Source organism: Caretta caretta, chromosome 17 (genome assembly GCF_965140235.1).
Source record: "Caretta caretta isolate rCarCar2 chromosome 17, rCarCar1.hap1, whole genome shotgun sequence".
In the NCBI taxonomy this organism is placed as follows: Eukaryota; Metazoa; Chordata; order Testudines; family Cheloniidae; genus Caretta; species Caretta caretta.
The window spans coordinates 13424179-13451015 of NC_134222.1; the positions used below are offsets into that span (position 1 = coordinate 13424179).

The following is a 26837-nucleotide window of genomic DNA, read 5'->3' on the forward strand; positions in this document are numbered from 1 at the left end:
CTGTTGAGAGGTCTTATCTCTTCTGCATCTCCCTGCAGACCTTCCCCAGTTCTCTGCAAATCCCATAAGATTTGTGTTGAAGAGTGTATCTTTGGGGTAAATGGGAACCTTCAATGCTGGGCTTCTTACAGCCTAAAACACCACCTTGAAGTAATTTAATATTAGCCCTTATTTGACATCAACTTGCTATTTCTTTTCTAAGAGGAGGTAGAATGATAGTCTGTCTAGAACACAGACCTATGATCCTGGGAGATCTGAGTTCTTTTCTTGGTTCTGCTGCAAGCTTTCTCAGTAAGACAGAGATATTTCTCAAGTCCTTGCCTCAGTGTCCTGTCTGGGAGTAGTAATAGTTCTTCCCTACTTCACTGGGGTGTTGAGATTTATTTAGTTAATGTTCATAAAGTTCCTTTAGATCTTTGAATGGAAATGCTGTATGGGGCAAAATGTTTATTAATACAGTTTCCCAATTTATTGAATCCATGGTTTATACAAAGTGAATTTACCAGCTTCATGCCTAGGGTTTTCTGCCCTAGACTTCATACCTAGACTTCTAAAAAGACAATAACATTCTCTTCCTGACGCTCTAATATTAAAGTTGTTTTAGAAAATGCACTGATCATCCCTTTAAAATATTCTTTTCCTCTGCTATGCTGTCTTCAGGCAATCAGCAAAAATATTTGTGTGTTTCTGGTTGCTACCTACACTGATGGACAGCCAACTGAAAATGCAGCATGGTTCTGCAAATGGTTAGAAGAGGCTGTGAATGACTTTAGGTTTGGTAAAACCTATCTGAAAGGCATGAGATACGCTGTGTTTGGCTTGGGAAATTCATTATATGTGGACCACTACAACACGGTGAGTTTCTCTGGATTTTATTTTTGTTTTCTGATCCTGAAGAATTGCTAAGCATCTTCGGTGTCTGCAGACATCAGTGAGATTGATAGTGTTCTTCACCGCTCAGGTTAGGCAGTTAGTGTTCTGGAGATTCCTTGCTTTTAAGAGGAAGTTGGAAAATTAGATGTTTAAAGGATGCAGTATTTAAGGCCAGATCCAACTCCCCTTCAAGTGCAGCACCCATTCAAAGTGAAGAGGAATGATTCCTATTGGTACTATGTTAACCTGTGGATTGTTTTCCCCAGGATGGCAATTCAGACACTTGTAAAACTATATAGTAACTCTGATCCCCAGCCTTTGTAATATTTACAGAATACATTTTGTAAATCTCTCATTGTGAAATGAATTTTCAGGCTTTTAAAACCAGTAATTAGTAGATAAAGCTGTTATATTTGTTTTGTCAGAGGCTGTTCTGTATGTTTTTTAAAGAGCAAAATAAACCACTGACTTATTGCCTCTTTCCCTTTTTTAAAGTACTCCTTTCTCTGCATTTCATTTACTATACTGGATCATGTACATCTTGATATTCGCCAACTATGTGATAGTCTGATGGTGTTTAACCTTATGAACTGACTGAGATTATCTAAATCAGAAAGAGAAAAAATATGTAGTTTATCAGACTAATGTACTTGTACGGTGCTTGATGGCCTGATGGCAACACCTGGTATTCTACATACATAGGTTTAGTTATTACTAGCAAATGCTGTGAAATGAAAAACTATCCCCTAAAACACATCTATTATAGAATCCTAGAAATACAGGGCTGGAATGAACCTCAAGAAGTCATCGAATCCAGCGTCCTGTGCTGAAGCAGGACCAGGTAAACTTAGACCATCTCTGACAAGTGTTTGTCCAACCTGTTTTTAAAATCCTCTAGCGATGGAGATTCCACAACCTTCTTTGGAAACCTTTTCCAGAGCTTAACTATGCTTAGAGTTAGAAAGTTTTTCCTAATGCCTAACCTAAATCTTCCTTGCTGCAGATTAAGCCCATTACTACTTCTCCGACCTCAAGTGGACACGGAGAACACAGTCCTCTTTAGGACAGCCCTGAACAGATTTGAAGACTGTTATCGGGTCCCTTCTCAGCCTTCTTTGGTAAAGACTAAACATGCCCAGGTTTTTTTAACCTTTCCTCACAGGTCAGGTTTTCTAAACCTTTTATCATTTTTGTTGCTCTCCTCTGGACTCTCTCCAGTTTGTTCACATCTTTTCTACAGTTTAGCACCCTGAATTGGACAGACTCAGTGGTGATATCAATACTGTTTTACTGATGAAGAAACTATGAGGTATAGAGCTAAGGTTTAAGTTCATACTCTGCATCTAACAGACCTGGTATTAGAGCGCAGAAATCCCTGGTTCCCAATCACTTAGTTAGCCTGCTATGGCCGTGCATCTAGCCACATCTTTCTAAATTCCTGTCCAATTTGTTTTCTGAATTACTGTCTCTGTGAGTTCCTGGGCCTTGTTAATGGGCTTTTTTCCGTCTCCTGTCCTAGGTTGGAAAAAACATTGATAAATGGCTGTGGATGCTCAGTGCTAGTCGTGTCATGACTCGTGCGGAGGGGGACTGTAATGTAGCCAAAAGCAAGCACGGCAGCATCGAGGCTGACTTCGACGCTTGGAAGGCCAGGTTCCTTGCTAGGCTCCAGGCACTTTGCAAAGGGGAGAAGAAGCCCTGTAGCGGGAACTGTAAGAAAGGCAAGTGCAAATCCAAAGGGAAGCAGAGCAAGGAGGGATCAGATCATGAACAAAGGGTGTCGGAGCAGGAGAACACTGAGGTAGGTCCAAAAATCACAGGGCATTACTTCTGTGACAAGTCTCTCTTAGCTGGGTTGGTTTAAGGAAATCTGTGGGCTCTCTTGGAGCGGTATTGGACTCCTCCCTTTGCTTCCCCAGCTCTAAGGGCTTGGATCCACTATGTGACCTTTTCCCTCACACCTGTGCCTTGGGGAGGGTACAAGTAGAGGGCCAGAAAAGAAGTAGAACTGAAGCTTGTGTGTGTGAAGGGGAGTTAGAGGGAATGGTACGGGGAAGTTTCCCTTTAAATGGGAGCAAGGATGTGCCAGAGCCAACATAAAGGGGAGCCATGTTGATTTCTCAGAGGGGTCTTACGTTATCTCCACCGCCGGGGTGAAGCTTCTTCTTTACTGTGCCATAGGAGCAGTTAACAGCGCCACTAGCATTTCAGTCTGTCGCTGGTCAGGTGGGCTGCTTTGATCCAGGGTCTCTTTTCAGCTGCAGATTGGCAGCATTGTCTGAGGCAGCTCTGTCTCTTCCTCTGAATACTTACATGTCTAACTGCTTGTCTCTCTCCCACAGTGTTTGTGTTAATAACAGATTTTGATTAGGGGATCATCTCTCTTGCTCTGTAGAAAGTGAAAGCAACAGCTGCTGATGCTGAGACACTTGAATCATCTATCTTGAGCAAAGGGCATCATTTCTAGTGCACTGTAGACCTTACCAGAAGACAGTTGCTCTTCTCCCTGGATGGGTTTGAAGGTGCAAGGCTGCCTCTTCCTTAGGCTACCACGAGAGGAATAGGCTTTGTTAATATTGATACAGGACAGCTGCTGTGCCTGGCTCTTTACGGGGGAGTAAGACAAGCCCCCTGCCCTGAGGAGTTTACAGTTTGAACAGCAGTTCCCTTCCTGTCTTGTTCACTGTGATATTGATCACTCTGGTGTGGCTTTTCAAAAGAGCCTAAGGGAATGAGGTGCCTAAATCCCATGGGAGTTGGGTGCCTTTGTCCTAACCTCTGATTTAAACTGCCAATGACATGGTGGCAAATGGACGGATCAGGAAAGAGAGAGAGTGGAATGAATCTGGAAGCCAGATTTCCCAGGAGAGTGAGGGTCAAATGCTTTGTGTACTCTTAAATTCATTGAAAAAAACAATTCATCAGGCTTTTTATTGCTACAGCTGGGAGTTGTGTGCCTTGTATAGGTCAAATGTCCCATCGTTAACCCTTCCAGAAGTCTTTGCCGCATGTTGTGTAATTGAATCAGCAGGCTCGAATAGGCAGGGGTTTATATTTAATATAGTACGCAAGCTTCTAAAATTCCTTCTGCAATCTTTATTGCATAGGTGGAGGATTTATTTGAAACCACTAGCGAGGAGGAGTCGGGCGCTGAGGAAGATGGAAGCCGTAACTCTGTCATTGACGTTGAAGATCTGGGCAAAATTATGGGTCACATGAAGAAGGCCAAGGTACTGCTATTAGAGCAAGCTCAGTACTTGGAGTTTCCTTATCACCAAGGTGGCGAGCTGATTAAAATAGTACTGCCCCTGGCTTGTAGCTATATAGGTAAATTATAAACTAAGCAGTAAACTCAGTTGGCTATCACCTAAGGACACAACAAAAATGTGACTTAAAATATTTGGAGGTAGGTTGGGAAGTGCTCTTTTCCCCCTTCAAAAGATTTAGCAATAATAGTCTTATTTTAAAGTTACGGGAGTGTAATAAAGGGCACTGACGCCTGGAAAAATGTGGATTGAAAAGTGCACAGAGTACAGCTCTTGGTAGCATAGATGTTTCGTTTTTAAAATTTTCCTCCAGTTGGGGGTGAACAATATGATTTGTTTAGTGTCACCCATGATGCCACGGTACAATGGATAAAACTCCATTTTAGGTGGACAAGCAGATGACGATGATGTGCCTTTATAGCAGAGGTGGGCAAACTACGGCCCGTGGGACCATCCTGCCTGGTCCATGAGCTCCCAGCCAGGAAGCTCGCCCCTGGCCCCTCCCCTGCTGTTCCCCCTCCCCCGCCGCTGCGCGGGCAGCGGGGCTGCGAGCTCCTGCCGCTCTGAGCAGCATGGTAAGGGGGTGGCGGCAGGGGGATGCGTGCGGCGGTGCAGGGGTTGGGTAGGGGGTCCCTGGGGGCAGTCAGGGGACAGGGAGTGGTTGGATGGGGTAGAGGTTCTGGGGCGGTCAGGGGGTGGGGGCCAGGCTGTTGGGGGGGGCACAGCCTTCCCTACCCAGTCCTCCATACAGTTGCGCAACCCTGATGTGGGCCTTGCGCCAAAAAGTTTGCCCACCCCTGCTTTATAGAGACTGTGGCATGATACTATCTTCAGTCATGTTAGACAGCTGAATGCTTTGGGTAACAGGGAGGCTTTCCCCTGTAAGGGCCAGTCAGCCCTGTTCAGTTAGTCCCACCCTGCTACACCTGCGCTGGGTGTTGGATTTAAGAAGAGGAGCTCCATGTGGAAGCAGGCCAGAATCCCGTGGCTAAGGAGGAGAACAGGTGAGCTACCTGAGGAGGAAAGTCCAGCAGTTGAGTGCTGGCTGGGGTGGGAGCGGATGGGTTGCTCCTAAAGAGGGAAAAAGCTGAGTGTGAGCTAGGAATTGGCTGTGGCCTGCCAGGGTCCCTTTGAAGGAGGGTAGACCTGACCTGGATGGTTGGGGTGATTGGATCCAGAGGTGAGATAGTGAGACAGGCCATTGCTGCTGGAAGCCCGCCGTAAAGAAGACTTTCTTTTGTTTTGGTGTTGCATTGGACTTAGACTAAGGGACTCTGTTACCCTGGAAGGGATTGAATGTTTAAAGTGGCTTGGCTGCAGGGCCATGTCACCTCTCTGGCAAGAGTAGGCTGAAGAGTGTTAAGGGGAAACTCAGGCGCAAGTGCTGCAACACCTGGTCTTGCAACAAGGGGACACTCTGCGACAGTGAGCTGTGTTCATGTTGTCACAAGAGTGCTTGCTAGCATGAAGTTTTGGTTCAATTGTCTTTCCTGACTAAAGGAGAAAGTTGGAGAGTCTTTCAGTAATTTAAGAGAGCAGGAATTAGCTCTTTGCACTGGGACTGTCACTTGCTATATATTTGACCTATTTGTAGAGTAACGCAGCTCTGACTTGGTTGATGCCTCTAGGGGTGATTGCAGCATAAATGTCTAATAAAAAAGAAGAAAAATAAAGGTTTGAAATGCAATGGGACTAGGACAGGGCCTGAAGTTTCTCTCTTTGGAAATACGGGTGCATGCACAAATATTGACTCTACTTTGGGTTCGTAGAGGAAAAAGTGGTGTTCCTGAACGATAAATGGGAAGTGTCCTCAGAAGTTATTGGACAGAAGTTATTTTTGCCAAGTGCAAAGATGAGTTTTCTACTACAGAACTAGGCCTACTATTTTATGTTGGTTTTATTAAACGCTTTCAGTAGCTAAGTGTGTTTTTTAAGAAAAAAAAAAAAGACCCACAAAAAAACCCACAAACACACCACCAAAAACAAACAAACAAACCTCCTGCCTCTGCCACATGCTCATTATTCCTGTTATAGTGCATATCTGTTTGGATTTATCTAGTAAGGCATCCGAGGCAATAACTGTAAAGTTTCAGTTGCGTGTGCAATGAAAATAATTGGTGTGCACGTTTCTTTGTAGTCCATAACAGTAACGGCAGTTACCAGTTAGTTCTAAGAGACAGTTGCAGATAAATCTGGCAGGCCTGATCTTTTATTGCCTCAACACCCAAAACTCTAATTGATTTCAGTGGGAAACATGGGAGTGCAAGGAATGCAGAATGAAGCTGTCTGAGGATACTTCATCTCTTTTCTCAAGGGGAAATTCTGAGATTAGCAGGCTTCTCCCCCGAGCTCATACTGCCTCATTAACTGTCATGGGGGAAGATGGGGACCTGTATCTGAATGTCTACCTTTCCTTAGTGTAGTGTCAGCTTAGTATCTGTGTCTCCATTGCAGGGAAACTATTTTCCACTTACTAGATCTTCCTCACCCTTAACACGCTTTGATCCTATTTGCAACAGGGTACAGTCCTCCTTTGGCTTCACTGTCACACGTATTCACCACTAGAGGTCACTGGAGAAAAGAAAAAGAGATTCTTTGTGTATGCAGTGTTGTAGCTGTGGAGGTCCCAGGATATGAGAGAGACAATGTGGGTGAGGTAATATCGATTATTGGACCAACTTCTGTTGGTAAGAGAGACAAACTTTTGAGCCACCTTGAGCTCTTCTCCAGGCTTAAAGCTTGAAAGGTTGTGTCTCTCACCAACAGAAGTTGGTCCAATAAAAGATTCTTTTTGGTAGCCTTCATTTGTGACATGACTTGAAACCACTAAAGGGAAAAAATAATCATTTTTGCAACAATTTTTAGAGGAGATTAGACCTCAAGGTTTCACTAATAGAATCTAGCAACAGCACAAGGAATGTGCAATGTAAAATAAAAATATGCATAGTCCATTGTCTAGTTTATGAACAAGCAAATGACCACAACAGTAAACTACAACTGCTTCCTAAAGTTTTATGATCACTGCATTGGTAGTGACCAAAGTCAGAAAGGCAACAAAAACTCACTGTTGCTTGACACTTGGTCTTTGTAGGATCTAAGACGGAGTTTTCTGTCTCTACCTCTCATCCTCCCCTTATTTTGTCTGTGGAGCTGGAGTCTTTTATTAATCCCCTCCTCCCTAAACTGGTTTCTTTGTGCAGACTCTATGTAGGTTGGCTATCCCAGAAGTGCAATCCCCTACCCCATACAATCTAGGGACTCTATCCTGCAACTCTTACACTAGTAGACCCACTTGAGTTCAGGGAGGCTACTTGTAAGAGTAAACTACTTCTTGTGTGTTCTGTAGCTGTCTAGGATTTTGGATTAATTCAGAAAGCTTAGACTTGGGAAGTATTTTCTTTCATCTCTTCCCCCATGGATATTCCAACTAAAAACCTCACCTGTGGCAGTTAAATACCTTCAAAGAATCCTCAGGGCATGTCTACACTTAAAATGCTGCAGCGCTTCAGTGAAGATGGTATGGGGGGCTTCTCCTGTCAGCATATTTAATCCACCTCTGTGGGGGGCAGTAGCTATGTTGACAAGACATTGACATAGCTCTGTCTAGGTTGGTATAACCTGCATCGCTCAGGGTTGTGCATTTTTCATACCCCGTCGTGATGTAGCTATACTGATGTAAGTTTATAGTTGGAGACCTGGCCTCAGGCAGGCCCGGGGGAAGACTCTCTTGTATTTCCTCTAGCTATGTGTTGGCTGTGTGTGTTTAATGTCTGAAAGTTGCATTTCATTCTTCTTTTAAAAATTGCTTGTCAAGGATAGGTTTCTTAACTACAGCCATATCCTGCTATTAATTTTAATGTAAAACTCCAATTGACTTCAGTGGAGCTCCATACACAGAACGATGGCAGGATATGACCATATTGCTGCATGGGAGCGGCTAAATAGGTGTCTGTCTGTATCGTTAGCTATGAGAATGCATGGCTTTGCCTCTGATGAATCTCCCAGGGAACATGCAGACTGACTTACTAATGAATTTGTGTAAATGCTTGAATTGTGGAATGATCACATAGGTGCAGTCATTTACTGTAATAAAAATAAACACTGAAGATGTGATGTTAACATGCAGAAGAATTTGAAATGTGAAACTAATTCTTCATTATCGAGTTGTCTGATTTCCAAGATGGAAGGTGCCATTGTTGGGTAAGTCCAAAGCATCCTTCTTTACAGAGTTGTCCTTGCTTTAGCTGCTGCTGCGCATTAGTGCAATGAGAGCTTTTGTCTTTCAAATTAAGATAATTTTAAAAACCAGTTTACAGAATACTGAGTTGCATGTGTTGAGTACTTAAATTCGCAGGGCCTGATTCTGATTTCACACTGACTCTACTGAAATCAGTGGAATTACATCACTCTGACTTAAAATGGGATGAGTGAGAGCAGAAAGGGGCCTAAAAATCTATTTGTAGAATACGTTGTTGTATCTTAGCTTCTGATTTTTTTTTTTTTTTTACAGTGCTGATCTATAAATATTTCAGGCTTTACTATATGATGTCAAATTCATCCTTCTAATATTCCCCTGGCTTTGGGATGTACACTTGCACATTTCCTTTGTGCGTAGGGGGCAGTAAAAGATAATTTTTGAAGATTTTTAGGACCTAATTTTAATCTCTTATGTGGCTGTGTAAGGACTGATGGCAGAGATTTGAATGCCTGGGACGTCTAGTCATAAATCCTTGTTGTCTTGATTTTTATGCTATGGCAGCATGAGCGAGGTCATGACAGCAGCATCTTAATAATGCATGTTTGTTCAGATCTCTGCAGTTAATCTTCATTTAATTTTGCTGAATGAAATTCCATCTCCCATTACATGACTTGCTGGGAAATCTAGACCAGATTTTTGTTTTATGTATTGCCTTAGACCAGATTTTTGTTTTATGTATTGCCTTTTACACACTGCAAGTTTCTTAGGATTATACAAAATAGGGCATTTGATATAGGCAGCAGACCTTTTCTCATAATGCAAGGAAAAGTGGATTTTAAAAACTGATAAAAGGAAATACTGTTTTTACATGACAAAGAGCTAATTTGTGGAATTCACTGCCACAAGCTAAAATGGAAGCAAGTCCTTAATAGAATTCAAGAAAGGGATTAGATCTTCATATAGATAAGGGATTCTCAACCTTTTTCTTTCTGAGGCCACCCCCAGTGTGCTATAAAAACTCCATGGCCCACCTGTGCCACAACAACTGGTTTTCTGCATATAAAAGCCAGGACCAGTGTTAGGGGATAGGAAGTAGGGCAATTGCCTGGGGCCCCACACCACAGGGGGCTCCACAAAGCTAAAAGAAAAGGAGTACTTGTGGCACCTTAGAGACTAACCAATTTATTTGAGCATAAGCTTTCGTGAGCTACAGCTCACTTAAGTTGCTCAGGCTTCTGCTTCAGCCCCAGGTGGTGGGGCTCAGGGTCCTGGGCTTCAACCCCATGAGTGTAACACTGGTCCTGCTTGGCGAACCCCCTGAAACCTCCTTGTGACCACTGAGAAAATATCCACAGTTTCATAAGACAGGATAAAATAAATTCCAAGGCATATTAAAAATCTCCATGCTTTAGGACATAAGGCAACCACTAACTGATGGGTGGTTAGGAATAATTAGCCCAATGGGGAGGTTACTCCGTAAGTAGTCCACCATGGAGTTTCTTGCACCTTTCTCTGAAGCATCTGGTACTGGTAACTCAGAGACAGGATGCTAGATTAGATGGAATGCAGCCTGACCTAGCAAGGTAATTCCTATGTTTTCTCGCTGTTAGCTATAATTTCAATTTCGTTGCTTTTCAAACACAGAATATGGTTAGGTTTTATTCCCCCAACCAGCTTTTGTTTATCAGAGGAAGGTGTTGGCTTGTGACAGGTTTAACAGTTCCTTCTGCTTTTGATTGATAAAAATGTGGTACACCTTCTCTGTCCTCTAAAGTAACTCCCTAGAAATGTGTTTGTCAGATAAATGTGAAATTTAATGGATGTATTTTTAGCCTTTAAATCTATGGTCATTAATCACAGGGATACTGTTTCTTCATACAGTGTGTCTGCCACAGCTGGATGATTGTGATAAACTAGAAATACAGATCTGTCCTACCAAAAGGAATTGCTTTATTAACCTTCATACTTATAATCACCTAATTTTTTTTTGATCTGTTGAGAGCTAATCACGCATGCATGTTTTTCTTTGTACCATCTTCATATTAATGTTCTTGGTTTGTTTTCCAAAACAAACAAGTATAATGTTGTGTGTGGATACAGTTGCAAAGTTAAAATACAAGGGCAGGGAGAAGAAAAGAAAAGGGGTAGTTGGAAATGAACCATGTGTTCAGGATAGGATTGAAGTGGGGGACTAGGAGTCAAAGACTTTAGGATACTATTCCTGTTCTGCCACAGATTCACTGTGTGTTCTTGGGGAGGTCACTTGATCTCTCTTAGCTCATTTTGCCATCTTGTAAAATGGGGTGGATATTTACTCAACTCCTGTGGGATTTGTAAACCTCAGTGTTCATACATTTATTTGAGAGCCTTTATAGTATTAGCATTGTGAAAGGCCAAATCTTACTGTCTTCACTTAAACAAAACTCTGAGTGAAGTTGGTGGGAGCTTTCCTTGTGTAAGGAAACAGGTTTTGGTTCAAAATCTGTGCAAGAAACATGGTGTCCGCTGTCGGTATCCAAACCTAACTGAGTGAGCTTACTGTTCTGAACTTTAAAGCTTCACAACTAACAACCAAGAGTATGTGCACAACTGGAGTAGGGTTGCCAGATGTCTGGTTTTCGACCAGAATGCCCAGTCAAAAAGGGACCCTGGTGGCTCCGGTCAGTGGTGCTGATCAGGCCATTAAAAGTTCAGACAGCGGCACAGCAGGGTCCAGGGCGGCACAGCAGGGTCCAGGGCTAAGGCAGGCTCTCTGACTGACCTACCTCCAAGTGGCTCCCAGAAGCGGCTGCCCAGGTCCCTGTGGCCCCATGGCACATGGTGGGCAAGGGAAGCTCTGTGCGCTGCCCCCGCCCGAGTGCCAGCTCCGCAGCTCCCGTTGGCCAGGAACTGCAACCAATGGGAGCTGTGGGGCGGCACCTGCAGGCATAAGGGCAGTGCGCGGAGCTGCCTGGCCACGCCTCTGCCTAGGGGCTGCAGAGACTTGGCCACTTCCTGGGAGCCATGGTAAGCGCCGCTGGGACCCCGCGCCCCGTCCCACACTGTCCAAGTGTTTGGCATAGTCCCTAAATGGCAGTCAACCCTGAAAGTTTGTCTTCTGTCTTGCCAAAGCGTACTCCTTTTCTCTAAAGGTGCGGTTATTCTGAAATACGTTACCCATCAGGTCCTTTCTTCATTTTAAGGTGATGCACAGCTTTGCTTCCTTCAGCAAATTGGTTGATTTTTGTTTGAGCACTTCAGAGAGTTGATGGACAGAAATCCCTCTCTTTCATTTGTGGCAGTAGCACCTAGTGCTGCAACTGAGATTGAGACTCTGTTGTGCAAGGTGTTGCACATACACAGCACGAAAGTATGTCTGTCCTGAGTTTATATACACGAGATGGGCAAAGGGTAGGAGAAAGGAAGTAGTATTGACTCAATTTTACAGATGTAAACAGGGCCTAAGTATGCTATAAACTGATATATTAAACTGTACCTGTAAACTGGCATGGAGTAACCTCTGGGTACAAAACCATGCCATGGAGTTTGTCTTGGTTTGTAGTACAGCTTGGTCTTGGCCAGGGAAACAATGTTAACCTGTTTCTGCCAATAACCTTATATAATTGTAATCTCACTCTACTGATGAGCGCAGTGTTGGCCTTTTGTATACACTTGTGACATGTGTAGGCTAGGAAATGATCTGTGGTTGATCAAGGATACCGACCCATCTCAAGTGAGGTTGAAAGTAGCTCGGCCTCTAGGCAAGGACAAATTGGGCTTGACTTGATTTGGGATGCAGAAGGTTGAGGGGTTTGGAGTGTGGGAGTGGTCTCTGGACTGGGGCAGAGGTGTTGGGCTGAGGGTGCGGGCTCTGGGGTGGGGCTGGGATGAGGGATTTAGGGTGTAGGAGGGGGCTCCGGGCTGGGATCGAGAGATTTGGAGGGCAGGAGGGGGCTCAGGGCTGGGGCAGGGGGCTGGGGTGCAGGAGGGGGTCAGGGGTTCAGGCTCTGGGCGATGCTTACCTCAAGCAGCTCCCTGAATCAGTGGCATGTCTGCCCTTCGGCTCCTATGCAGAGGCGAGGCCAGGCAGGTCCGCACACTATGCGGTCTGCAGACACTGCCCCCACAACTCCCATTAGCCACTGTTCTCGGCCAATAGGAGCTGCAGAGCCGGCGCTTAGGGCAAGGGCAGTGTGTGGAGCCCCCTGTCTGCCCCTATGCATAGGAGCTGGGGGGGGGGGGCGGAGATGGGGGACACATGCTGCTGCTTCTGGGAGCCGTGCGGAGCCTCGGCAGGCAGGGAGCCTGCCATAGCCCTGCTGCACCGCCGACCGGACTGTTAAAGTGATCAGCGGCGCTGACCACAGCCGCCAGGGTCCCTTTTCGACTGGGCGTTCTGGTCGAAAACCGGACACCTGGCAATCCTACCCCAAACAGTTACTGCCTGGAAGGCTGCTGGTGTTCAGTGATTCAGCTGAGGTTTAGTCTGATTTAGAACAGACATATTAGCTCATCTAGTCCATATTATTGCCAGGACAGTGTTTCCTATGGTCAAGTTTTATCTTTTGGACATTATTGGTGGCAGCTGCCATGCTGGAGTAGAGAATTGTATAGTGAGTTATATCAACAGATTTTCTTCAGCTGTGACCCACTGAGGATGAGAGTCACATTTAATGGGAGGTTAAAAAGACTTAAATTAACTGTCTGCTTAGTTTAAATTGAAATGGCTAATTTTATCCACAGAATGTGTTCTGAATATTTTGAATTCTACATAATGAAGCCAAAAATGCAGCTGAGAAGTTTTGACAGTTTCAGCTATAACCATCTGTGGAGGTGTCCTCCTCCATGTCTGCAGATATCGGCAGGACCCCAAATAAACACACGCTGCTGAAAGAACTTTACGTTTTGTGTGCGCTTTCCAGGCATATTTGTAAGAAATGCATATAAAGAAGCATTTGAAACATTTGAGCTGTGAATTTGCAGATAATGAATGTTGTTCTGCTTTCTATTCCTATCCTAACCAGGAACACAGAACGTTCTCTACTAAATCGGGCAACTGGTCCCATGTTCTGCCTTTTATAATTGCTAATATTTGGTCATTCAGAGGAAGGTGGATTTCTCTGGCCTGTTCCATAAAGTGCCTAGCTGATGGTGTTATGCTGTACATATAAGAATAAAGAGAAATACATTTCTTTCCTGACCCAAGATTGAGGTCAGCTTGTGCCCGGAAGCATGAGGTGTAACTGTCCTTATTTAGGTCCCAATGAAGCATAGTAGCAAAACTCCTGCAGGCTTCAGGATTTGGGCCTTAAGTAGCAAAAATCTGAATTCCTAAGTTTTCACTGTCCATGGACTTTTGCTGCCTGTGAATATAGAACAGAAGGATGAGTGTTTGGCTTGTTTTATTGGCAACCACATTATTTCAAGGGCAAGAAAAGCTGGCTGTAGCCACTACTTGCTTGATTTGTTACAGAAAGACAATGAACTTGGCTTAGATTTACTTCAGTGCTTCTTGCTAAATCACCCTTGAGAAGTTTGCTCTCTGTGCTAAATTGTTTACTTTTGTTCTTTTCTTTCAAATCCTAAATAACAAACATGAAAGGTTTATTATTAAGCAAATGAATAAATACAACTCCTAGGGCAGCAAGTTGCTTTTCCTTCAAGAAATGTCTTGGATTAAATATTTACCAAACACAAAACAAATTGGGTACTCAGTTAAGATTGGAACAAATGATTGGTGTTCTGTTTACACACTTTGAAATCAGCCTGGGAAAAAAGTGGTAGACAGTCTCCTAAAGGTAGAAAAAAATAAGAATTTATTTTTTGAATTTAAATATACAGATTTCGATTATATTTTTCTAATTAAATAGACTCTTTATGCTTCAATACTTTGCTGAGATAATACAGCATATTATAGTATATAGAAAAATAGATATGCTAGCACACTTAATCATGCAAGATGACTTTTCTTGAATGCAAAGGTTGGTTCGGTATAGGATTTATTTGTACTGCACACTTATGTGAATTACTACATTTAATACAGCAACACAGATACACATTGTGCTCTCTACTCATGTAAAAGGGAATGCTCCTGCATCAGTACATGCTGTCCTGCCCACAGAGGAAGAACAAGAGGCAATGGGTTCAAATTACAGTGTAGCAGATTTAGATTAAATCTCAGGAAAAACTTCCTAACTGTAAGAACAGTAGGACAATGGAACAAACTGCCTAGGGAAGACATGGAAGCTACTTCACTGGAGGTTTTCAAAAAGAAGCTGGATAGCCATATGTCTTGGATGGTTTAGACTCAACAAATCCTGCATCTTGGCATGGGTTAGCCCAGGTGACCCTTGTGTCCCTTCTAACCCTATGTTTCTATGATTCTATGCAGTATAAGAGCTGAAGTTTACCTTGTTACTCACGTTGAGTAATGCTGCACTCCGATAAGTTAATGGGACGACTATAAGTAAGGTACTGCCCACCTTGAGTAAGGGGAGGGCAGAATCTAGCCCAGACGTGAATTAGAGCTTTTAGAGAGAGATGCTCAATAGTTACTTAAAAGATGACTAACTTACCTTCTCCCTGCTTATGTATGAAGCCTTTTCAGTAACATCAATATTTTATTGTCCAAATGTCTTGATGAGTGAAGGTGGTGTCTTATATTGGACTTAGAAGCGTATTTACATTAACAAGAGGGTTGTATATAAGACGTGAGGTAATTGTCCCACTCTACTTGGCACTGGTGATGCCTCAGCTGGAGTACTGTGTCTTTAGGAAAGATGTGGCTAAATTGGAGGGAGTCCAGAGGAGAGCAACAAAAATAGTGAAAAGTTTTAGAAAACCTGATCTATGAGGAAATGTTAAAAAAAAACTGGGCATGTTTAATCTTGAGAAAAGAAGACTGAGAAGGGGCTTGCTAATAGTCTTCAGATAAGTTAAGGGTTGGTATAAAGAGGATGATGATCAGTTGTTCTCCATGTCCACTGAAGGTGGGAGAAGTAGTAATGGGCTTAATCTGCAGCAAGGGAGATTTACGTTAGGTATTAGCAAAAACTTTCAAACTATAAGGGTATTTAAGCTCTGGAATAGTCTTCCAAGGAAGGTTGTGGAATCCCCAATCACTGAAGGTTTTTAAGAACAGATTGGACAAACACCAGTCACGGATGGTCTAGGTTTACTTGGTTTGCCTTGGCACAGGGGCCTGGACTGGATGACTTCTCGAGCTCCCTTCCAGCTCAACGTTTCTGTGATTTGTATTAGTGGCTGGGTGCTTTATATTGTGGACCTTTTAAGAAACTTCAGATGAATTACAAAAATGTTGGTAGAATTGCTGATGAAATGCTGTATTTGTATCTTAGAACTGTTTTTGAACAAACTATGAATGCAAAGAAGCAAAAGTTGGACCATATCTTACTAGTTTAGTAAGGGCCAGATTCTGTTATGTTCTGATGACTGATGCCTACTGCACAAGTAGTCCTATTGAAATCAACAGGTACTACTTCAATATGAACAGGTAAGGTACTTCTCTAATATGAGGGGTGGGTAGAATCTATCCAATATGACTTCAATAATCTATCCCATATGACTTCCTGGAAGCAACGGCAAACTGAATTCTTTGATGGTTCTGAGCTGGCTCTAAGTATTTTCTGAAAACTTCTTGGAGTTCAAATGAAATATGTATGTGTGTCTTGAGAACTGTTTGAGTTACTGTGAATCTGGTCAGGAAGACCATGTGGAGCTCAGGAAATTAAGAGCAGTTGTTTGATTAGTATCTTTAATAGAATACTACGTTTAATAGTACGTTTCTTTAAAAGGAAGTAGAAATAAGCCAAAACTGGAAAAAATTATTGGAACTTCCTGGGGGTGTGTGTGTGTGTGTCTGTCTACTGATTTAAAATAGACCTAGATCGGGGTGCTGATTAAAATGGACCTGGTTGTAAAACAACTTGATTTTTGGGAAATCAGAATGACTCCATTTTTAAACATCATTTGTCTGTAACGTATGTATATTTTCTTTGAATTTGAGAACAAATGTAGTATACCTTCCATCAAATATCAAAGTAATTATATATACTTCCATGTGTGCTGTCAGGGCAACTATAAATGGCAATACAATCTCAGAAGTGATACTCATACAGCAGGGGATTCACAATTATGATGTACTCTTTTTTTGGCCCTCTTTTTAACTTTATACTAATCTGTGTTTTCTTTATTCATGTCAAACTAGACTTTGGGAATTAGCCATATTTGTAGCATTGTATCCCTGGAGAGTCCAATACTCATGTTATACTGTGGCTGATAATGGTGGCTCTAATCTTAGTTGGGTTCCATGATGAGATTTATTAGCTTATTTCTAAACAATGCAGTTGGTTGGGTCTGCATCAAGAGTCCTGAACTGATGCAGCATCACAGCATGAAAGGACAAGTTATGTTTCTGGAGTGTGTGACGCTCCAGATAGACATAAAACAGAGGTCTGAAGCACTGGCCAGGAAAGGTCCCATGGTATTTAGTGTAAGAGTAGGAGAAACATTTCATGTCTCCAAGTCAGTAAATTGTTTTGCCTATTGAAAACCCTTCAGTGGTTTAAAACGGTTATGGGGCATTCTTCACTGACCTGTGCTAAATAACTGCAGTGCTGAGTACTACTGGAACTACTTTTTACCCAAGAGGTGGCTGTGGTTTACTGGCAGGGAGATGTGATCTCTGCACATACGGATCAGTTGTAAAGCGCTTGGAGATGAAAGTCCCTATGGCTGTGGATTTTCAAAGGAATTTATGGGAATTGGGTTCTCAAATCCCATTGACTTTCTATGGAATTTAGATGCCAAACTCCATTAGACTCCTTTGTAAATCCAGGTATTTAAGTGTTTTGGACAGCATGACAAAGAGGTGGAGTGAAATAATGGATGATCAGCTTTTAACAAATGAATTGCATGAGTGCCAGGTTCATCTTGGTGTGCCAGAATTGTTATCAAGTTTAATAGCTGTGATTTGAGGTTGTTAGGAATATTCCTATGTCTAAATATTGCATATTCGGATAAATGATTGTAATTCATTCTCTTTTAACAGAAAGAACGTGAACTTGGGGAAGAAGCTGGCAGGACAGGTCCATCTCAGCAGAGCAGTGGGAAAAATGAAGAGAGTGAAAGGAGGGAGATGATCACTCCAGGTCTTAGAGATGCACTTACAAAACAAGGTGAGGGTCCATAAAGATGGTGTGGAGACCAGATTCTGGATCAGGCTTCAAAAAGTTTGTGTATAGATTTTTATTAGAAAGGGTGCAATGTAAGGATTGCGAAGAAAGGATTGAGCTATTGTATGCCTTTTGTTTATGTTGGTTTCCATGATGCCTGCATAATAGATATGGGACAAACTTTTTGTAGGTGTCACCCTCCTGTTGCAAAGTTAGGACACCAGTGAGATTACTGAAACCAAGCAGTCCAGGCCTAAAATACTTAATAGGGCACAGCAGCTCTTGAAGTCATAAACAGTAGTATCTGATCAGGAATTTTGGAGTCTAGTGGGCACCAATCTTCTTCGTGAGCCGGTTTGTTAATGTTTTGGGGAGAAAACACCCTGGTGCATATCCAGCTCCCAAAAGAGAGGGCTTTTGAAGGGCATTTGAAAATTGGCCTCACTTCTAATATTTTAGTCCAGTACTTTTTTCTCAATTTCATACTTTGATTTTAGTGCTGAAATTCATTCAAATTAATCTGCATCGTCCACTGGAGGAAAACTAGATAATGACTTCTTTCAAGAACCATACAGAACAATGTTATTGGACTTAAGGCCATTATTTTAAAAAACATGTATGTGAGAATGCATGAAAAATGCCTGATTTACAGCCCTGCAGACCAAAAGCCTCAATCCCCAGAACAGGTACAGCTTGGGCAAGGGTAGCACAATGCTCCGCAATGTAGCTCAAGGGCATATGAGAGAGTAGTTTGATCTTCAGCTCTAAAGATGAGAGAGGAGTTAGTTTTCATGCCCATTCACACACTAGTTCCTCTCCTGAAGCTCCTGAAAAAGGGTGTTACAGATGTGTGACTTGACAGCTAGTCTGAGATAGTGAACTTGTTTCATGTAAGTCAAACAGCTGTGGCCTTTCTGTAACATTTTCAGTCACTGATGGTGTGTTCTAGCTTCTTCGACATGGTCACGTGAACGTGACCCAGCTCCATGTCCCAGCCATCCAGTCTTGTGCATATGCTTTTTTGTTTTGTTTTTTTGATTAAATTTAGAACAGATATAAAAGAAATGGGAAATGCATAAAACTCAGAATAAAATAATCTAGCAAAGGCTTCGTAAGAAATAAAGTTCTGCAAAACTTGGCTACTAACCTGTAGTGCCTCCAAGTGGGTATCTGTCTTGCTACTTGCTGACACCTTTGGAAGCCTGAAGTGTCTCCAACACATCCGGGTTGCTCAAGTCTTTTTTGGTTTTGTTGCCAAAGGCCATACTTTTGGTGACAAGTGCAATGTAAACTGCTGCAAAGTAGTTGAATATGTGGTGCACTTTTGTGCCCCTGTGTAACTTTAAGGTCAAATCCTGTCCTAGCCTGTTGTCTTAGGAGCAGGGATGCTGGTAGATGCGTAGGGTGGAGAGGGAATCTGAAGTGGGATGGATGGCATGCAGTGCAGTAGCATCTATTGGAGATGATAGCATGTGCACTAGCTGCCTGGGAATTTGGGTTCTGGCTGTTCCCTGGGTTGGATGATTGACCCCGATGTGCTAGGCAGCATGGTAGCTGGTACCCTGCTAAGTGATCTGTGGAGTCCTAAGGAGGAATCTTGTTCTGCTACTGCACGAGCATGGTAGCTGGTACCCTGCTAAGTGATCTGTGGAGTCCTAAGGAGGAATCTTGTTCTGCTACTGCATGGACGTGAGGGGAGAGGCTTTTACTGTCTCTTTCAGTTGGTGAAACACTTTGATGATAGGAAGTAATTATAAATGCTGCTTATGGCCCTGGCCCTTTGACATGCTGGGGGCCATCAACTACCATGGGAGCTGAGGACGCTCAGCATCTTGGGGGATTGGGCCCCATGTTTGCATTGTAGTGCCCTGCCCAATTGTGAGTCTGCATTATGTCTTCCGGAAGAGTGAAGCAAAGTGACTGCAGTGATTCAGGCAGCTTCACCTTTCCAATTGCCTTTAATTTGCTTTGGTTTTGTGGCTCTGACGATATATCTATTTGGTGCAACATAAAAAATGTTCAGTTAGATGATCAAAATTGCACACAGAGCCCACTTTTCTTCAAATAAAGTTTTAAACACCAGAGCAGATCTGCCTGAGAAATTTTCATCATTTGAGACGTTCAGAGAAGAATTCACTTTCCTGTTGGCAGATTGCATTTTTTTTAGGTACACGTGTCATTTACTTTTTCTGCTTTCTGGAAAATGCCAGCAATCATAGCTGGATGAATAAACCTGCAGTCTCCAAAGAGTTAATTTTAGCATGCCCATTTCTGTTAAATTAAAACCTCTCAGTGAAACAGTTTCCCGCTGTGCACTGAGTACACTATATTCACAAAAACTAGTATCAGAGCATGCTGCTCTATAGGGGTTTAATTTGCCGCCTTTCTATTCAGATGTCAAAACAACATTCTTCCAGAGATCAGACTATAGAGACATATTTACAAGGTGGTTTTAAAAAAAAAAAAAAAAAAGTGCAGAGGATTCAAAAGACATATAATTTATTTAGCAGTTACTGGTTGCTATGGGTTAAACTTCACTTTCTTTTCAACGTTATCCCTGAAGGCATAATTAACTTGAGAGAGAGAGTCTTAGCAATGAATCTATTTCAAGTATTTGACTGTGGGTGTTATGTTTACAGTGATATTACTTTGCAGTGGTAATGTTATAGTAGATTTCATCTATTTAGGCAGACAGGAAATGAACTGAAAATAGAAATCAACCATTGATATTACTTTGTTTGCCAGAGCAAACAGTATGTACGTAGAGCTGAGACATAGCTTATATTCTAACTTCTTTAGTTGCTTATAGTTTTTCAAAACTGTTCCTTCTTGGCTGAAACCTGGTATGCTTGGTCTGAAGATGAATTTTTGTGTGTAGAAAAGCTTATCTCTCATGACTTCTAAGTGTTGGAGGCTGAATTCAGATGAGGAGGTAAACTTGTGTGGCTTTAGCTTTAGAGGCACCCTTAAATTATGGTTATGATCAGAAGAGAATGAATGTTTAAAGTAATCCATTCTGAATCAACACATCTGTTCCTTGTGTGTAATCCAGGTCAGGTCTGCTTATTTTACTAATGCAAAAAACATGATAAACTTTTACACTATCCTGCTAGCTTTACAAAATCAGCTGTGGCATAGGAAGCTGTATTCTGTTCTGGTTAATGAATTATTCATGGGATTTGAACTTTTCTGATTAGCAGACTACTTATTATCAGCGATAGACAAGTCAGAATGAACGCATCTTGACGTGCAGATCCCAGGGTGAGGGCTGGGAATTAAAAAAAAAAAAAATCATAATTTGTCTAGTAAGCCGATTTGTCTCTAAGTGATTTTTTTGTATCCATAAACATGATCCCCCCACAGTGCCCATTTTGAAGTCTGTAGTGAGGACTGTAGCTACAGTCTTATGGTGCTTAAGAAGGGCACAGTAAAGAGGACCTTAAACCAGTGGGAATATAAATGCAAAAAAAAAAAGACTGAGAACCCAAGCAGGGAGAAACTCCAAATGAGACTCCTTCCGTGTCTCTGTTACCTTGGGGTAGGTCTACGTTTTAGTCATGGGATGTGATTGCAGCTTGTTTAGGTCTACCTGAGCTATCTTCAGTCGAGCTAGCTTGGGGACTGGCGCAAAGAAGCTGTGGAACCATTGGCTTTAGTGTGGGCTAGCTGCCTGGGTAATTATCCATGTGTATTTCACACTGTGTGTGTGTGTGTGTGTGTGTATAATATATGCACACTGTGTGTATATATACAGTATATGTGTGTGTATATATATGTGTATATGTGTGTGTGTATATACTGTGTATTGCACAGTATATATTTAGTACAATGTGGCTGAGGTAATGTTACTTATATACTTACAAAGCAACCTGGGCCAAATTCTTCTGTTGGCTGGAAAGTCCAATGGAATTTGTTCTGTGTTTACACCAGCGTAAATGAGAGCAGAATTTTGAGCCTTAATAATGTCCAGAATGTCCTCACTTTCATGGGGCTTGCTTTCTCATCCTTTATGATGTTGCATTTAATTATAACCTTAATTTCCTGTTTGTTAGCTGAATGGTAATGGAAATGCCAAATGATTGGGAATATCCATTTCAATAGTATGTGTACTTTCTCTCATCCTGTTCTCTAATGTCAAAGAATCATCAGGTTATAGAAAATTGGTTATTTATTTAATGGGCCTTGGTAGAAGAGAAATCCAAGGGAAAGAAATAATAGAAGAGAACGCACTATCTGAAATAGCAGGGGCTATTTCAGTCCTGTAACGTCTTTGGTGCTCTCTCATCCCATTAGGATGTCAATGTAAAGTGCTTTGATCTAAGATTTTCAGTGTGTGTGGGATGTGCAGGTGTTGACGTCAGGAAGAGCTCAGGGTCCATTTTCCAAATGCTCAGCATGCACAGTTGAGGCCAGACTTTTAAAAGTACTCAGGAGCTCCCATTGTTGATTCGGATGGCCAGATTTTCAAAAGGGTCCAACACCCAATATTCTGGGCTCTGTTGAAAATCTGAACTTGATTATGGGTACTGAGCTCTTTTGAAATTTCTGGCTAAAGGCTAAATGTGCTGTGAATGTGATGCTGCATTCTGCATAGAAACTGTCACTGATAGGTTTAGGAAGCGTGATGTACCCCTGTGTGGGTTGCATACTTAAAGTTATATTTTCATCTTTCAGGCTTGGGGATGATACCCAAGTCTGAAATCCCTGTGTAAATCCCTGTGCATCAAGAGGAAAATAAAGCCCTTGAACTCCAGGGAGTGCTAGCAGTCTTCTGGCTGGATTATGTATTGGTAACAATAGCGCAGCTACTAAAATGTATGCTATAGATAGAACAACAGAATTCAGATGTTTGTTGTGGAAATATTAACCATGAGTTGTGAAAACATAAAATAAAATTATTCTCACTCAAGTGCCTGTATGCAGAAGAATGCAGTGGTTTTAGATGACGAGGCTCTAAATGTGCTAAATTTACTTAGAGAATTTGTGTATCTGTAAATAAATATGGAATATACAGTTAAAGAAATAACACCCTAAGAGCAGCAGTAACTGAGGCTGAGCAGGGTCATGGTGTGGGAGCTGCCAAGAGCTCATGGAGAAGTGACTATATTCATTTGCTCGGCTAGATGCATAGCATTAGTGGCACAGAAAGTGGTAATAATCGAGATTCTGTGGGCCTGATTAACCTTTTGCTTATGTCAGTGTAAGTGGATGAAGTTACAAATGTAAAACTGGTGGGGGGAAGAACTGGACTCTTTCTATTTCTATTTTAGGTATATTGGTTTTTTGAAAGGGGATGGGACTACTGGGGGGAGGGTTGGAAGTCATGAGGCCTGTTAGACTTAGACAAAACACAGGTTGTAGACATAGAGACAGGCAAGAATAAAAGTCTCTCTGCATTCTTCATAACACCGTCTGCCCAGACAATAGGAGGGGTGTGGTTTTTTTTTTTTTTTTTTAGAAGTTGAAAAAAGTCCTAGACATAAGAATAAATTTGCCCAGTTCATGCAATAACAGCTGGAGGAAAGAGATGCTTTAAAAAAAAAACAACTTGGTCTCTAGCAGCCAGTAAAACTGACACACAGGTGTACACGGAGAACATGCTCTGAAGTTTCCACCAAGCATCGCATACCTCTTCATGCTTCAGTTCCCCCCTCTGTAAAATGGGGTTGATGATACTGGCCTCCTTTTGTAAAGTGCTTTGAGACTTACTGATGAAAAGCAGTGTGTATGAGCTAAGTGGTATTATTGGTGAGTGCACCCAGAGGCTCAGGTAAGGCTGAGTTTTCATTAATAGAATGATAAATGTACACCAGCTCCTGCTATCAGTGGTCACTGTATCACATCACCCCTTGGCAAACACTGCCATCTGCCTTCTCATCCTCATCCTCAAAGGGAACCTGCACAACCGCTTCAAAAGATGAGCCTGGGAGCTTAAATTTATAGCTGTGTTAGACACTAAAAATCAGGGTCTTAATAAAGATACTGGATTTATGGCTTATTACAACAATGTGTAACCTGCTAATTCCACCCCCTTTTGTCCTATGACTGCAGGGGTGTTAACAGGCCACTTCCCCTTGAATGGTACCTTAGAATGTGTGCTAAGTACTTATGCTAAACTATCAGTTCCACTGTTGATTTAGCTGTGATGCTAGGAATACCTTTCCCAGGCCCAGAGAAGAGCTCTGTGTAAGCTTGAAAGCTTGTCTCCCTCACCAACAGAAATTGGTCCAGTAAAACAACATCTTTTCTCTCTAATGTCCTGGGACTAAGGCCGACCACTTATGACAGGTTTCAGAGTAGCAGCCATGTTAGTCTGTATCCGCAAAAAGAAAAGGAGTACTTGTGGCACCTTAGAGACTAACAAATGTATTTGAGCATAAGCTTTCGTGAGCTACAGCTCACTTCATCCGTCCGTGTAACTTGTTGCTCAGGAGTCTGAAAAAATCCCCCTCTGAGTGACATAAGTTACTTAGACAGAAGTTCCAGTGTGGACAGCGCTATGTTGGCGGGAGAGCTTCTCCCATCAACATAGCTACGGCTGCTCGTGGAGGTGGATTTTTTTTATGTTAACAGGAGAGCTCTATCCTGCTTGCATAGAGCGGCTACGCGAGTGATCTTACAGTGGTACAGCTATGTCACTGTAAGCTCACTACTGTAGATGTGGCCTAACACAGCTACGACACCACTGCAAACAACTAGTGATCACATCGGTCTTTTATTGGTGGAGGCTGGAGAGCTAATTTTACAAAAAGGATGGAAAATTAAATGTCCTGCAATAATCAAAAGATTCCTCACTTGACCTCTTGTCTCTGTTTCCTCCTGAGGTTGTATTTGCTTTATTGTATGTAAAATCATATTGGCTTTGCTCTTGCTGGTGTGCTCCAGGTGTATTACTGGGTAATATCTTGTGGTAGTTGTAGGGCAATTTCCTTCATTCCACCCAAATACTGGAAATTCAGTAGACATTACTTTGTTAGTGGCAAGAACAGCTCTGTGAGTGGTCCTGCTTACCACTTTGCTCTGTCTATACCTGCACAAAGCATGAGGTTTTTTCAGCACTAGTTTAATATAGATGAAAACATTGAAGTGGTATTTGTGGCAGTCTATTTGTCAAGCAGACACTTTGATAGGAAATGGTGCTCTGATACATCGGTGGTTTTATGTGCTCCGCTGGTTTGGCAATTTTGTAATGTAAAGATGGATCTGGGCTTTGATTAAAATGAAAAACAGTATCATATTGGACACTGAAATCTTAAAAATTTGCAAGATATTTTATGGTCAGTAAATTAAGGTTGAGGCTGGAGTTTGTTGCAGCTACTGGCAGTTCATCACTGTCAATTTCCCAGTCTGTTTCTGACACCTAGGTGCATATGTTCGCTTGCATCTAATGCACATGGCCTGAGAGGTTGTATTTATTAGTCATAGCAGGTTTTTACAACGTCGAAAATGCAAACATTAGTTTTTGATATTCACAGAGGACGTTAGGCGCTCAAAGCAACATTTTAGCAGCTCAGTTGGGAGGCAAAGAATCACAGGTATTAAGCTGTAGTTGTTTCGCAGTCAGGGTCCAGTCCTTCAACCCTTTGTCATGCAAACACTTTCATTGGGAGTCATTCTGTCAATTGCACTACTCATAGGAAAATATTTCAGGATCAGGCCCTGAAAGCTTCCTACCCCACAAGCCTATTTTTAAAGTATTTTTCCCCCAAAATGCTTTAAAAAGGATGTTGTGAAAACTAGGCCTTCTACTGGTTGTGTTGATTGATTTCCCCCATCCCCCCAGCCATGAGATACTGGTCAGAGCTCAGAACAAAATCCAGAGTGTGTTTATAGTTTAATAAACACCAATATGACTGGCCAACCTATCCAGTTACCAGATACTGTTCATATTTTTGCATCAAATACTAATTTAATTCCAGTAGTTTCCTTTCAGCCTTTTTTGTGATCTCTTTCCCACCTGCCCCCCTGGTTTCTCTGCCAAGTAATCTTTGCTAAGTACCCCAGTTGTGTGGTAGCTGTTGGAGGTGAATTACTATTGTATTAGTGACCTTATTACGTTGCAACCCTTTTACGCTCCACTTTTGCATTGTGGGAGCCAATGGGAAACTTTATTCCTGTGAACATTCTCCTGATGAGTGTCGGGTTTAACAGGTAGCAGTCACTTCAAACCAGAGTGTTTATTTAAGGAGACTGCTTAATAGAACCACACAAATATATTGGATGTTTATTATCCCCTGTTCACAGCAGCTCTTTCTGAATTTGTCTGATTTTCAAGTTCAGTGTTACATCGAATTTGCTTTCACCAGAGCTTGCAATGACTTCTTCCTTATTGGGGAGCGTGGCTAATTTTTTGCTCTTGTACCTCCTGGTGATTTCAATTGCTTATTTAGCTCAGTCTGTCATGGTTAAATCCTTAATTTCACAGCCCTACATCTTTCAATTTTTTGGCAAAACAATTTTTTGATAGTGTAATGACCCTCCATTGTGGTGTGTCCAACATTTCTGTGCTACTTAGGGCTGGTCTGCACTGGATAGTTGTATAACTGTATTTATGAGGGGTGTTGTTTTGTACTGATACAGTTAACAGTACAACTTCCAGTGTAGATGCAGTTATACTGATACAAAGGTACCTCATCCTGGTGTATAGCGTACGTCACTTACCGAAATATATTAAGCTTTTCCCGGGGTAAGCACTCGCACTCCATACCAGTATAACTGCATTTACAGTAAGAGGGTTTTGCCTTTTTAATTATACCAATATAGTTAAAGTGGCAAAACTTCCTAGTGCAGACAAGGCCTGAACATCTGAGTTTCCTGGAGATGTTTTCAGTTCCCATGGATGACATGCTGTTGTAATGGAGAACACACACTATCATTTCACTGGTGACTAATTCTCAGTGATGGAGAATGTAGGATGTGATCCTTGTATGGATGCCAAACAATGGTCTTTTGTTTTGTTTTTTAAATCCATTGATAAAAATGGTGCAGCTTGGGTCTGAGTTGTGGTTAAATTTTTTCACTGTGTACACCCTGCTGCTTGACAGTTGTAACATAGCTTCTGTCTCTTCTTTTGAAAGTCTGGCTGTCAGAACAGATCATTACCAAATGTTCTTTTTATCCTCTTAATATTATAGCCAGAGGACACTCATTTGTCTCAAAAGCTGACCTTCAGGCTATAATTCACGTCTTTTATAACATTTAGGCTTGATTACTGAAATTCACTGTTTGGCAAGCTCTAGTTTTTTCAGAATTCATCAGCTAGAGAAGGGTCACTTGGTACAAAGTCCCAGTTTTGAAGTCCTTGTGCTTTCAGTAAAAATTTTTTTG

At 42.0% G+C, this 26837-nt stretch overlaps 1 protein-coding gene across 3 annotated transcripts in view; it reads left to right on the plus strand.

Moving 5' to 3' along the window:
* The window catches only part of LOC125623967 (S-adenosyl-L-methionine-dependent tRNA 4-demethylwyosine synthase TYW1), a 126993-nt gene that overhangs the window by 5834 nt on the left and 94322 nt on the right, over window positions 1-26837 (plus strand). For all 3 annotated transcript variants that reach the window (XM_048824164.2, XM_048824163.2, XM_075120771.1), the window contains exons 6-9: window positions 661-855; window positions 2393-2674; window positions 3981-4103; window positions 17387-17513. In XM_048824164.2, coding sequence (XP_048680121.1) covers window positions 661-855; window positions 2393-2674; window positions 3981-4103; window positions 17387-17513 — 727 coding nt within the window. The remainder of the gene's footprint in view (window positions 1-660; window positions 856-2392; window positions 2675-3980; window positions 4104-17386; window positions 17514-26837) is intronic.